The sequence below is a fragment of the Pseudopipra pipra genome, chromosome 1, assembly GCF_036250125.1.
Source record: "Pseudopipra pipra isolate bDixPip1 chromosome 1, bDixPip1.hap1, whole genome shotgun sequence".
In the NCBI taxonomy this organism is placed as follows: Eukaryota; Metazoa; Chordata; class Aves; order Passeriformes; family Pipridae; genus Pseudopipra; species Pseudopipra pipra.
The window spans coordinates 16,589,868-16,604,660 of NC_087549.1; the positions used below are offsets into that span (position 1 = coordinate 16,589,868).

At 32.3% G+C, this 14,793-nt stretch overlaps 1 protein-coding gene across 4 annotated transcripts in view; it reads left to right on the forward strand.

Annotated features, from left to right (window-relative positions):
- CSMD3 (CUB and Sushi multiple domains 3) overlaps positions 1-14,793 on the forward strand; it is a 605,903-nt gene that overhangs the window by 546,832 nt on the left and 44,278 nt on the right. For all 4 annotated transcript variants that reach the window (XM_064646451.1, XM_064646458.1, XM_064646466.1 and 1 more), the window contains 5 exons: positions 1,274-1,447; positions 2,754-2,927; positions 4,663-4,848; positions 7,981-8,154; positions 13,579-13,761. In XM_064646451.1, coding sequence (XP_064502521.1) covers positions 1,274-1,447; positions 2,754-2,927; positions 4,663-4,848; positions 7,981-8,154; positions 13,579-13,761 — 891 coding nt within the window. The remainder of the gene's footprint in view (positions 1-1,273; positions 1,448-2,753; positions 2,928-4,662; positions 4,849-7,980; positions 8,155-13,578; positions 13,762-14,793) is intronic.

Sequence of the window (14,793 nt, forward strand, 5' to 3'; positions counted from 1 at the left end):
TACAAGGCTCAATTTATAAGAAAATGGAAGATTTTCAATTTTTTTAAAGACATTTCTAGCCCCAAATGAATGAGGCAAAATGCTGAAAATTATATCACAGTATTATAAGCACTTAAAATTTCAAAGGAAAAAAAAATCCAAACCATATTACTTCTAAATGTCCTTTCTTATTTGCAATTCCATGCTTTGGGTGTTTGTTTGTAGGGGCTATTTGAGGAGAAGTAGAGGAAAAAAGAAGAGCAGAGGAATTTGGGTGGTAATATTTTTTTTCACAAAAGTACTGCCTGTTTTTCTTGCTTGTCTACTCTTTTTTTGCAGTGAATTGTCTACTGTATTTCATAGTCTTCATGAAGTCAATTGTTCTTAGAGGATTTTTCCATCAGCACGTTTTTTGCTGTATCACAGTGCCTATTTTCCAGGATTCATTAAGAAAAACAGTAATGAATGACACATAGTTCATTCATTTTCCCAGCTTCTCTTTAGATAAAATGTCTCTTTGTGACTGTCATAGTGCTTTCATGGCATAAATACAGTATTTCTCATATTTTGAGAATACAGGGTAGAAGATTAGGCCTAGACAGAAAGATTTTTGATTGCAGGACATTTGGCAGCAGTTGTGCTGACTGCCTTCAACCAAAACACGTTAATGTCTTTGGGATTCCCCTGGGATCAATAGGACAGAAAGAATAGAAAACAATCCAGAGAGTCAGATTCCAGCAACAAATTGTCCAAGTTAATTTTTTTACATTGTAAGGAGGCTATATTTATACTGTCCACATGGCTTGATATCTATAATATTTATATTATTTTATTTGTATTTATATTATTTTTTTAATATTTACTTAAATGTATGATGGTTAAATGTTACCTGTATTAGGTTTAATCATAACCAAAATAAAACTAAGGGAAATAATATAGACTTTTTACAGGTTATAATAAAAAGGAATTACTCATATTTAAAAAAAAATTATTAACATATATGACATTTAATCTCTTTGCTATGTTGTCTATTTGCACTTCTTTATATGTGTACAATTCTACCTATACAAATACAATACTACAGATTCCCCCAATTTAATAAAAATAAAGCTTTTAATTAAGTCAATTAAATAAAAAGGAAAAATATTCAGCATTTCTTTGTTTTAGTTAAGGGGGTTTATTTAAAATTTCTCTGGCGTACTTACTGATTTTTTTTTCCTTCTTTCCTTTTTTCTTTCTTTTTTTGTTTTTATTTAATTGTTATTTTTATTTTTTTTACTGTGAAAAAATCTAGCTGGTCACTGTGGTATTCCAGATCTTATAGTCAATGGACAAGTAATAGGAGAAAATTATGGATATAGAGACACAGTTGTATACCAGTGCAGTCCTGGTTTTCGGTTGATTGGTTCTTCTGTAAGAATATGTCAACAGGATCACAACTGGTCTGGTCAGCTTCCATCTTGTGTGCGTAAGTAAGAATGGCAACACATATGGATTTATGTTGCAGGAATATCTATGTCAGAAAGATAAGGATTGAATTTGCAACTTAGTGTTCATTAAAAAAAAAAAAAAGTTAAGGCAGATCCTCAAAAGTGTGTGGCTACACAAAACCTATAACTCATGTATCAGGTGAAGTTAAGTGTTATCACTTAAAATTTCCACTACATCTTTTGGCTACTAAATACCTGGTGTTTATACATGGGTATGAAACATCAGTACTCAAATTTGAAAATGGCTTTATGACCCACAGTGGCTTTTGGAAATATTTTATGTGCATTTACTATCACTACTGATAGTTAGATAAGTAGATATTCTTGAATTATACTGTCAGCTGATGATTATACTGATAATCATTATACTGATGATTAAAATATTTTCTTAAAAAAATTGTAATTTTTTTTCCTTACTATTCCTCACAGAGATGCTGGTATGTTTTCTTTTGTGTGATACGTGTGCCAACATATCACATAAAAGACCTTTAAGTAATAACAGAAAATTCTGTATTTAATTTAGGAAAATTTGAGATTTCTTGAAGGACTCTCAAGTAAATTACAACTGTATCTTTGTGGCACAAACTCTCTCAATGATGAATCATATTCAATGCTAATTAATTTATTCTGTGATTTTTTAAATTTTTATTTTAAATTAATAATGAACACTTTTTTTGTCAACAACTGGATTTTTTTACAGCATAGAAGAAAATGCGTATAAAGTTTTTTGAATAATTTTGTGAAAATTAATTTGTGTCTGATTTTCCTTACTGGTTTTTTCATCTGTTTTTTTATGGGCACATAAAATAAACTTTACCTTCTCTAGTCAGTTTTTGTATAAATATGAGAAAAATTTCACTGTACCCATAATGTTTCATATATCCAGTCATAAATTTATAACTTCACTAATATTTAGGCCTCAAAGATAAAATATTGAGTTGATACTAAGACCTATTTGTAAGAAATAATACTTGAGGAACTGAAATATATTTTTCTTAAATTTCAGACTATATGTAATGAAAATCTAGTGCTTGCTCTTCTCCTGCGTCTTCAGAAGAGTTTTCTTCATTTGCCTTCATTACTGCATGTCAAATTCTATTCAGTTTATTTAAAATAAGTTCTTGAATTTGAATCCATCATGGGAAGTCCTCAGTGTCTGATAATATCAAAACTTGAAAATACTATTATATGATACTATTATATAATTATTATCTATTACATAATAAATAATGAACAGTGATAACAGCACACTCTTTTTTGTTTCTTTGTTTTGTGCTTTGTCAGCTGTTAGCTGTGGTCACCCTGGTAGTCCTATTTATGGAAGAACAAGTGGAAATGGTTTCAACTTCAATGATGTTGTGACATTCTCATGTAATACTGGGTACATTATGCAAGGACCAACCAAAGCACAGTGCCAAGCTAACAGGCAGTGGAGCCATCCACCTCCAATATGCAAAGGTAAGAATGCAGAATATACAGGTTTCCAACTAAATGTTGGAAATTTAAAGTTGAAAACAGAGGGTAAAATGACACTGTCATGACAAAGTGATCTCCCTCTTACTGAGAGACTGACTAACTAGCATACTAATCATATTATTAAGGATATTTTGTGATTCTATGATTTTTCACATTCAGCTTGCCTGGATAACTGTTGCAGAGAAACTTTCTTATGTGCCTGTAGTTTGTATTGATTTTTTTAAAACCATTCCTACAAGCTCCTTAAGCAAAATTATGCAGAGATAATTAAAAGCTTAAATCCCGAAATAATGTTCTCTGCATTTTTGCCGTCATAGTTCTAGTAGATGCATAAGAAAATCTGTATTTTTCTTCTCTTATGTTTCCATTGATGTTCCATTGAGCATCTTTATTTTTAATTTTTTTTTCTAATTTGTTAGCCAATTTTTAATTCATTTGTGTTGGTTCTCAATGCTCTAGATAATATTCTAAAAAAAATAGTATTGTGGAATTAGTATTGTGGAATTTGAGTTTTCATAAGTACTTTTAGAAATGTTTTGCCACATTGTCTTTTTAAAATCTGTTGTTATGATTTTCTAAAATATTTTAATTGTTTTTATTTTGAAAAATGTATTTTTTGCTGTAACCTGCTTGAACATATGCATAAATGGTGTTGCTTTTCAGCATCTTTTCTACAGCTTCTATGGATTTTTATCTGTACATTAACTAAGTCATATTATGTTTGTATAGGAATTTTATTTACTATATTTTCCTTCTAATAGGTGTTTTCCACTTTCGTTTGATCACTTTGCCTTTAGTGATGTTGCCAAATAGTTTACAGAACTTAAGTTTCCAAGGGACTTCTTGTTGATGAGAAGATATTATTTTTAAAATTTACAATACTAAACACTGTGTGTTTAGGGTACCTACTTAATCTCGTGTTCAGTCCAGTTGTTCTCAATCACCTTGGTATTCTGGTATTGCAGAGTAATATGTCAATGTATCTGATAAGTTATTGATCAGTAAATAAGTTGATCGGTTATGCTTTGAAATTTTACACAGTCCTGAAATCTTATACTGGTTTTAGAAGAGACTTTAAAATTAAAAAGAATTAACTTTGTGTAGGGCATCATTAATTGTGTCTGTCATGTGCAGTGAAACCAATTCTAATGAAAATAATTTTATTTGCTTTGAGGTTAAATAACAATAACAATACTACTACTTCTACTAATAACAATAATAATAGTTACCCTGCATATTTGTAAACTGCCTGAAGTGAAATATTATAGGAAAGGCCTCACACCTTTACGAAGACTGAATTTGCAATTGTCATATAAATTCAACAGCGCACTTGTTGTTATACTATTTGCAATATGCTAAATAACTAGTTTCCTAGCCAACTATAATAATGGTGGAAAACTATTGAAATGGTCAAAGTTCCTTCTATTTTATTTCAAGTGCTCACTATTCCAGATTAATTGATTATTTTCATTACTTTAAATACACACTTAATAATATGAACATAGACAACACTCTCAGGCACATGGTATGATTCTTGGGGCTGTCCTATGCAGGGCCAGCAGATGGACTTCAGTGATTCTTGTGGGTCCCTTCCAATGCAAGATATTCTATGATTCTATGGTTGTTCAACTGACATAAGTGATAGGAGACCATTTAAAGACCATTTTAGGATACTGTATTTGTATGACTCTTAAGTCTCTGCTCTTTTTCTTTTTAGTGGTCAATTGTTCTGATCCTGGAATTCCTGCAAATTCTATAAGAGAAAGTAAAATAGAACATGGAAATTTCACATATGGCACAGTGGTATTTTATGACTGTAATCCTGGATATTTTTTATTTGGCTCTTCAGTTTTAATTTGTCAACCAAATGGCCATTGGGACAAACCTCTCCCTGAATGTATTAGTAAGTAGATAATGAGTTTACTTCTGCAAAGAATGTGGGCTAGACTGGGTACTATTTTACACAACATTTCCGTCAGTCTCATGACAGCAATTACAATAATCATGTTTAATATACATTTGTGCGTGTGCAGTACTGATGAAAGGTCTCAATAGCAGCTGAAGCAGCAGTTAGATTGTTATTGCATGTGGCAAATGGGGTAAGCAATAGTCAAAACAAACACCTCTGAATGCTCCAGCGTAATAATCCCTGATAGCAGGAACACAAGGTCAAAACATATCTATTGAATTTGCCAATACCTGGCTTCATTGGCCATAGAGTTCTTATCACACTGAAACCTAAAACCTACAGTATGCAATTTTTGACTTATATCAATACAGTAATTTCTGGACTTCTCTCGGGACAACAGTTAGATCAGACTATCTATGAAGATACCAAGCACTGTAGAACTCCTAAAGTGTTCTCTGGATAATGTCCTCAGTTTACCACAGTAGCAGATCTACCTGAACATCATACTCATATGCAACCTATCCACTAAGGCAAGTGGATCAACACAAATAGGTTCTTTATATTCTGGCTTGTCATGAACAACTTTCTAACTGTGACGTAGATATAGCCAGAGATGTTTCTTATGTTTTTAATTGGCTGGGACAGCTGATTTACCTGGTTCTCTATTAGTCTATGAAAAGGGTTTGGTTTACGGTCAAAATTTTTCTCTGAGAAAGGCTGAAAGCTTTATTTTCTAGAGATTAAAGGGAAAACAAGTTAAGAGTTTCTTATTTGAGAATTATGGACTGATATTTGCAATATTGTAGATATTTGTTCTCAGGAGGCTTCTCCAGTTCTGCTATTCTCTCTCTAAAAATAAAAAAAGTATGAAACTATTTTCTTATTACAGCTAAAACTTTCATTTATGGAACTTTTCCCTTTCTTTAATGGGATAAATAGTTTGATTGCAAGTCACAGTTAAACTAAAAAAGAAGTGTATCTTGGTTTCACATTAAATTTAAAGGTAACATTACCATTTCAGAAAGAGAAATGTTGCTTAATAGTAACATATCTACAAAGAGAGTAGAATTTTAAGGTAAAGTTGCAAAGATTTCTTCTTTCTACATTTGTATTTTTATCTCTCAGTCATTTTTTTCTGAATTGTCACAAGTAATTTAATGATACAGCTTTTATTTTAAACTGAGCTTTGGGAGTAAGAGTGCTATCTGTACTTTTGAAAGGGCATCCTCCCCTTTATTTGTGTTGTTTATATAAAGAGGTCAATGAATTCTACCTGGGTGCTGTCCATGATATTTTGCAATCACAAGCTTACCAAAACTTATTCTGTTGCAGCTACTCAATTTTTTTGTAAGAACCTTTCAGCCTCTGGAGTATTTTGCAAATTATTGCTGGAGAGGGACTTTTTGCGAGGGCATGTATTGATAGCACAAGGGGCAATGATTTTAAACTAAAAAGGGTCAATTTAGATTATATATAAGGAAGAATTTTATATTTTTTTCAGTGAGGGTGTTAAAATAGAAAAGAAGAACTTTTTGGAAACAAAATGGAGAATGAATTAGCATTAGCAGAAAAAAAAGAAATACAATCAACTTTTCATATGAAATCCTAGCCTGAAAATATGAATACAAATTAAAGTTTGTAGAATGCATAATCAATTTAAAGGTAGCATTAAGGGTACTATACTTTTTAAGACCAGTTGTTAGGGATTCAAGACTTTTAGGCATAAATGTAAACAAAAAAGGGAAGTGTGTATTGAAAAGCCCAAAGCTGTAAGCTGTAAGGTACCAGTGTGATATTAACTTTTCCTCTATGACATCTGAATAGGGCAAAAGAATCAATCAAGAACAATACAGATAATAAAATATTCTGAAAAACTGTGAATGTTTTTCACAAGAATAAAAAGTCTCATTTTGTTGAATCCTGCATGATCAACATGTCTTTTTATTCACAATGTTCCAAGTTTGCAATCTCTGCAATAATACATAATAATAATAGATTTTAGTTATAAGGAATTGATTAAAAATAACATGCTGACATCAAGTGCTCAGTATGTGAAACTGACTATTCTGACCATTTTACTAAAAGTCCCGCAAGCATAAAAGTTGTACACAGGGGTCAGTGACACCAGGTAGAAGCAAAGTCATTGACATATCACATTCCTAAATCATTTGTGGGGCTGTCGGGAGGGTTCTGCACCTTGGAAGTTGGACCCTTGGAAGAACATAAGTGCAGAGCAGTATATACATAAATTAAAGCTCTAAGACCAAGAATAACTACTAGAGAAAGACAAATCACACATGATTTTGGTTATATGCTGTGTTGTACAATCCCTGTACTGTTGCCTATATCTGAAATGCTATCGAATTGAATACATCCTCAACCCTGATCAGGCTTCTGATTTGGATTTTCTTTTTTAAATGAAAAAATCCTGCTAAAAATAGTATTGAATACAATGAAGTTTTGGTAAAAACTACAGTTGTATGATTTAAGGGCCTGTTCTACTACCCCGATATTTGCAGCTCTAATTTGTGGGTTTCATGGTACTTAAATATAAATATCTTTGGCTGAGATAAGCCGCATGCCATGGACAGGTGTAAGGTAACAAGAAATCAAAGATGCAGGCCTGGATTCATTCTGTGAACATAGTGAATTTGGTTTATGAATTTTAACTGTGCATTTCCTGAACTTGACATATTTAGTTTGCTTTTAAATTAACTCTTTACTCTCAATTAAGAGAGATGAATGTCTGCACATTCTCTGCCACAGCAGTGACTTGGGCAGATACTGTCTACATGTAATTTTTCTCTGAAGAGTACAAGCATGAATGTATGTTTGTGTGCGTGTATGTGTTCATGCCATAAAGATCAACTTAGTGAATGAGTGATTTTGGACATTGATATCTGTATCTAAAATACCTTTTTTTTGACATCTCCAAACATTTGTTTCACAGCTTTTGGTCTGAAGTATATTTTGCATTCTAATCCCATGATGTTACCCCTTTCCCACATACCCTAAAAATGTCAACCTCTTCACAAACTTTATGTATGCAGTTATGAAAATGAAAATTGCAAACTGTTTGATCAGTGATAATAACCTTTTTTCATCTCCAATAATTATGCATTGTAGTGATTGACTGTGGACATCCTGGAGTTCCTCCTAATGCGATCCTGTCTGGTGATAAATACACATTTGGGTCTACTGTCCATTATAGCTGCACAGGCAGACGATCATTGTTAGGGCAGTCATCTCGGACATGTCAGTTAAATGGACACTGGAGTGGATCTCTCCCTCATTGCTCAGGTAATATTTCTGAATTAATGATTATATCCTGAAGTTGTTTAAAATTTATTTTGATTTTTTCAGAAGGTCATTTAAAAATCTGGAAAATCACATATAGAACTAAAGTACCATTTAAATAGAAGTAGAAAAAGTAAACCCAAAATAAGTATAAAGTATCCACAAGAAAATAATCTGAAGAAGTAGGCTTTCTTGGTGACATTTAATATGAAATTCACAGACTGTGGAAAGAAACTGGTACTTGAAAAATGTCTACTGATTTGATGACACCTCAGGTGTAACTTGATTGTGTAATACATTCCTCTGTATAATAAGGCCAAAGGGGCTCCACATAATTTCAAGGTAGGATGCTTTTTTTTTTAGGAAACACTATCTAATCCTCATAATAGATTAACCCTCACCAAAGTCAAGATATGTTTTCTGAACCACTTATTGCTTAGGAATATTGTGTTTCACAACTTCAGTTTGATTCACTTTAACAGCAGCGATCAAATGAAAAACATAAATCCAAGTCACATGCTAATTTGGGATTTGGCTAAATCCCATTTGTTTTTGTAGACTATGTAAACAAATATTGTGATAAATGTTAACCTTGTTATTAGTTTTAATTCTCGGTAAATACTGGGGGAGGTTCTTTCTTGTAGTGCTCATGTTTCATTATATAACTTAAAGAAATCAGTGGGGTTTCTTTAAGTTACGTAATTTAGAGCACTTAGATAACTTCAATGGCAGAAAACAAGTAGAAAACAAGTGACCTTTTTTCTTAGATTACAACTATGCCAAAACTAGAGGTGAAAAATAAATGGTATGCAAATCTGACTACTGCTATACTAGTTTCACACTAAAAATCCAAGGTTCTTCAGAGTATTAATAAATAATAGAATCATAGAATGGTTTAGGTCAGAAGGCACCTTTACAAATCATCTAGTCCAACCTAGTAGGGACATCTTCCACTGGCTTCATCTAATAGTTTTTGTTGGAAGGGATCTCCAAAGATCATCTAGATCATCCACCCTCACCGCAATGACAAGGGACATATTCCACTAGATCAGGTTGCTCAAAGCCCCGTACAACCTGACCTTGAATACTTCCAGGGATGGAGCATCCACAAGTTCTCTAGGCAACCTGTTCCAGTGTCTCATCATGAGTTCCAGGAACTCATCATAAAAAAATGTCTTCTTTATGCCCAACCTAAACTTAACCTCTCTTAGTTAAAACTGTCGCCTCTTGTCCTGTCACTACAGACCTTGATAAAAAGTCACTCTCCATCTTTCTTATGCATTTTATACATTGAAAGGCTACAATAAGGTCTTCTGGATGCCTTCCTTCCCTTTTTCAGGTTGAACAGCCCAAATTCTCTCAGCTTTTTTGCATAACAGAGGTGTTTCAGCCCTCTGATCATATTTACAAACTTCCTCTGGACCTGCTCTAACAGGTCCTTGCTCCTGTTTTATAGGGAACTTCAGAAATGGATACAGGAGTCCAGATGGGGCTCTCACATATTCTAATCCTATTTTTTTTCCCTGCCCTCATCTCTTCAATGTATTTGTTTATAAACTGATTATGTCAGCTACAGTTTCAGAGCATGCAATTTTACAGCCCGTGGCAGAAATAGTTGAAAATGAATATAAAATATTAAAATAAAACTTCTTGGTTAAAATCTTACATTACATTCTAAAGCATTGAAAGAATTTTTCAGTATCTGAACCTTCCTCTGCAAACTCTTAGGAAGCTAAAATGTGACAGAACCTAGAAAAATGGAACACGTAATTTAATGCCTGAACTTTCTATAAATAAAGCAGAAGGAAATTTGACATAATTAGAACAAAGATCAAGTTCTTATAAGCTTTGATGTTTAGAACTCTGCACAAGAAATCACACCTTAATGTAAAATAATCTTATTTAATAAATAATTATATATTAATGTAATTTGCAAATTTGAACTATGTTAGTAAAAAGTGACTTTGCAGTTTACATGCATCAATATTTGTTTTGGGGAAAAAACCTGCTCTTTAGATAAAATCTAAGGCTACTTATTTTAGTTTTCCATGATCTTCATAAGAAAAAAAAATTAAAAATCTAAACTGTGAATTACAAAAATAATTAAAGAAGTAGACAAAAATATCAAGGAATACAAATAGGAAGCCTGAAAATATGGAAGAAAATATCAAAGAAGCCTCACTGAAAATGGGACTATTCTTATAGTAATTCTCCTATTGAGTTAAATAAGTGTTGAAATATCTTGGGTTAAGCATTTCAAAGTGAGGTGCATTATTTTTTTTCTAATGATGGCTTTTTTACCCACAGATAGGAAACTCTAATCAAATCTATTTAATCTTTCTCAATACATGAAGAAACATTTCCTTGACATAGATTTAAATGTTAATTATAATGAATCAAAATGTATAGAATACAAACTCCTCTCTTATTTTCCTTAGCTGTAGCATACCAAACTATAATTCTGGCGTAGTACAATTTTGAGATTTTGTATTCAAATTGTATATCTGAAATGTTTTCTCATTATAAATAATTTGCAGTTCACTATGCAGAACTTCCATATTTTGTATCTAAAAATATGTAAAATCATCAGCTAATGCATATTAAAGCCTTAAAATTTGCGTATTTTTATATTATTGATAATAAATAGCATAGAATGTTCAACTGAAAAAAGGTACAGCATGTTTGACTTTTTCATAGATGAAAAAGAATTGAAATAGAAAATGCTAGGTCAGTGAAAATAAGATAATCAAATTATTTCACATCAACCCTATGACAGTTTCTTTTTTGTCACATGACACTGAGCTAGAAGGAATTGTCATGTCCCGTTGATATATACTGGCATTCAGAAACAGTTTTCAATCATCATGTGCACATCAGATGGAGTCAGAAATTTTCTGCAACATAGAATTCCTCGTAAGTGCAGCAGGGTTTTATACATACTTAAGTAGTCTAAATACCCTCCATTTCATTAAGATTAAACGTGAGCTAAGAATTTGATACACGTGAGTGAAGGATGGCTCATAAATTACTGTAAAAATCACTTAGTTGAGTCTGCATGAGGTAATAAAAATATGTTCTCTTATGATATCATTGCTTATATCACTGTCACTTCCTGATGTGGTTAGTCATTTAGAAAGATTATTTCTGTAACCTTCAATCAAAAGAGCTGGTGGTTAGCGTTCCTAAGATTAAAAGTGTAATAATTCACAGTAATAATTAGGCATTAGGAAAGAACACATGATTTCATTTGGAAGAGGAATATGTGATTTCTACTTGGCTTAGCAAATAGCCTATTTTAATTTTTTCATCATAAAATTATTTTAGGCATACTGCCAAGTAACTTGTCACAAATTGAACTGCTTTGTGAAGACTTTGCAAGTATAGAATAATGAATAGGCCCTGTTCAAATTTTGTCATAGTCTAAATAAATAATACTGGCAAATGTAAAATATGGATTCCCAAAAAAACCTTGATATTTTAAAAAGATGCAGCAAGCAGACTATTTTCAAACAAGAGGGGTGTTTGGTTGGACACAAAGTATTTTGAAAGTTTATAAAATGTTTTTACTTACTATAATCTGGAACTTTTAATCTTTTTAATCAGATTTGGCAGACTACTTTACTGATCTGTGTCACATAATGAAATGCATAAACAGAGAACAGCCTAAACTTTTGAGTCTGTGATTTTGAACCAGACAGTTCTTATACTTACTTGAGTTAATTTGCTATTTCTGAAAGCATTAAAATATATAGTACTGTGTACTCCTTGGATATATTGGACTAAAACAAGTATTTGTCATATGCCACACTTATCATAGGAAAGTAAGCTAGTTCTACTCTTCTTTTTACTATCCAGTTCTGTACATACTTTTGTCAGCAAAGAGATGTGTCCAACCCTTCACTCTCACCAGCATTGGTTACACACACACAGTGCCAACCAAGGCAAGAATAGCTCTGTTTTTCCCTCCATGTGCTACTTCAGGCTCCTAACTTCTCACAGAACCTCTAGATAGTGAGTTTTGGTCTTCTGCATACTTGGAGTAGGCAACTTTATGTACTATTTCTATGTAAGAATTTTTCTTATTACTGCTATTTAAACTTAGATAAACACCAGAAAAGTATGGCTATTCTACATAACACGGCCTTTACATAATTGGAATAATTATTTCTAGCTGATTCTTGAAATATTTCACCTTTATTTACAATAGTGTAGCTAATTACAAAATAGTGCAGACATTCTCACAAAAATATTATTATGTTTTACTTATTTTTTTGTATGGAAAACATTTATTTTATTTGCAAAGTTGTTACAGAAAACTGTAATCTATGGGCAAAAACCTGAACAGTGCAACTCCTAGAATTCTAGAATTCAACTCTTTAGTATTGGAACTCAGTATAATATGCCTTCATCTCTTATGACATAGAAAACTGTCTTAAGAATCTTTAAAAAGATAAAGCAGAAGTACATATTAAAGGATTCAAACAACTGACCTACTGTTCAAATAGTGTGTTACCTAGAGCTTCCCAAAAATTATCACCATAACTAAAGATTTAGATATACAATCTTTTTGATATTTTTCTTCTTCTCCTCCTTTTCCTTTTCCTTTTCCTTTTCCTTTTCCTTTTCCTTTTCCTTTTCCTTTTCCTTTTCCTTTTCCTTTTCCTTTTCCTTTTCCTCTTCCTCTTCCTCTTCCTCTTCCTTTCCCTTTCCCTTTCCCTTTCCCTTTCTGCTTCTGCTTCTGCTTCTGCTTCTCCTTCTCCTTCTCCTTCTTCATTACCATGTTGATTATGCTAAGATCTATATATACAACAGATAGTTGAAAACATTAATGCTCTATCTTGGAATTTGCTTAAAATTTTCTATCTAAGGGAGACTATCTAAGGCAGTTTTGAAGGGATTTTTCAACATTTCTGTAAATCAGGGAAATGCTTCATGTTTAGTATGCATAAGATTGTTGACTAGAACTTTCATTCAATTGTAAAACTGTTTCAACTCTAATCATTCCACCATAAAACTGTATTAAAAAAGTATAAAAAGTATTTTTTGAACACTAGTTATACGGAAATAAGAAAATTGTGTTTACAATCAGGACCTTGGTTTTCCCTATTATAAATAAAAAATGACCAAAGTTTTGTGGTTGTCTTTTTTTTTCCCTGTTCTTATTTGATTATGTTATCAGAAGTTTAGTATTAAGGGAATTTGAGATAATTATAATTCTTTTTCTGTACTTATATAAAATAAGTACAAAGAAATTAGTGGAGAATCAAGTAATTTTGTGATTACAGGGACTCCTTCTCACTGATACATATGGAGGTTTTTTCTAAAATATAAACATAAATTTATTTCTAAATACATAGAAACCTACATTTTAAATCCAGTATCATAACAACATTTCATATTATTCAATCTTTGTACTCTCAAATCTAGGTGATACAGCTGGTTCTTGTGGTGATCCAGGTATCCCAGGTCATGGGTCTAGAGAAGAAAACAATTTTAAAATTAAAAGCACAATACATTTCAGCTGTGATATTGGATATATCCTCCATGGCTCAGAAGAAAGAACGTGTCTGGCAAATGGAAGTTGGACAGGAAGACAACCGGAGTGCAAAGGTAAATCAAAGAAGATCCATTCTAAAGAAAATTCATTCTATTTTTAAACTGTATTTTTATTAGTGTTTACCAGAAAACCAATTTTACATTGCCAGCTTTGTGTTGTGAATGGTGTCATGTTAAAAGAGGCAAAAAAAAAGAATTTTCTGTCAATCTGTGTTAATTTATTTTTTGTCTATCAATGTTCCCCCCACCAGGAGATCAAAGCCTTTTAATGTCCGAAACAGTCTGTTAGCATCTCACCTAATGAGACTCTTCACTTAAGAGATTCACTGAGAACCCCTCAGCAGGTTTCTCCTAAGAGTTATTTTACCATCGACGAAATTGTCAGCACCTAAAAATGTACTCACTCTAACGGTTCACAAAATAACACATTTAATAATACAAATTTGTGACAATTTATGGGGTTCTTTGTGTCTCGAATAGGGTCTAACTGCAAAACACACTTAAACTATGTAATAATAATAATAAAGCCAAGCATAGGCACACACGTTAAAGCAAAAAGACGTAAAACAACTTACAAAGAATAAGTAAAGCAGAAAACTTAAGCACATGCCCTAAAGCAAAAGCAACTTACAAATAAGACAACTTACAAAGAATAACTAAAGTAAAAAACTTAAATATGCATTACAAAGCAAAAACAACTTACAACAAAGTAATAAGTAAAAATTTTAAAGTACTATGGAGCAAAGGTAAAATTGGTAAATATGTATAAAATGATCACTCACCCCAAGGCATCTCAAGAAGGTGGAGCAAGAAAAAGGTATCTCATCAGTTCCCTCTACAGAGTTGATGGAACTTCTCCTCCACTTTTACTTGGGTACAATCTCTTTTTATACCTTTTTTCTTGAGACAGTTTGAGTGGCTATAGTCAATAAATTAATTTTGGGGTGATAGATGGATGAAATAGGCCCAAGGGTCTACCTCCTGTGTTCCCAGCATCCAGGATGTTCACCAGGAAAAGGCTGTGCTTTCTCCTTTCTTCATTTTAATCCTTTTATCAGTTTCTGGGAATGTCTCCCCAGGTTTTCC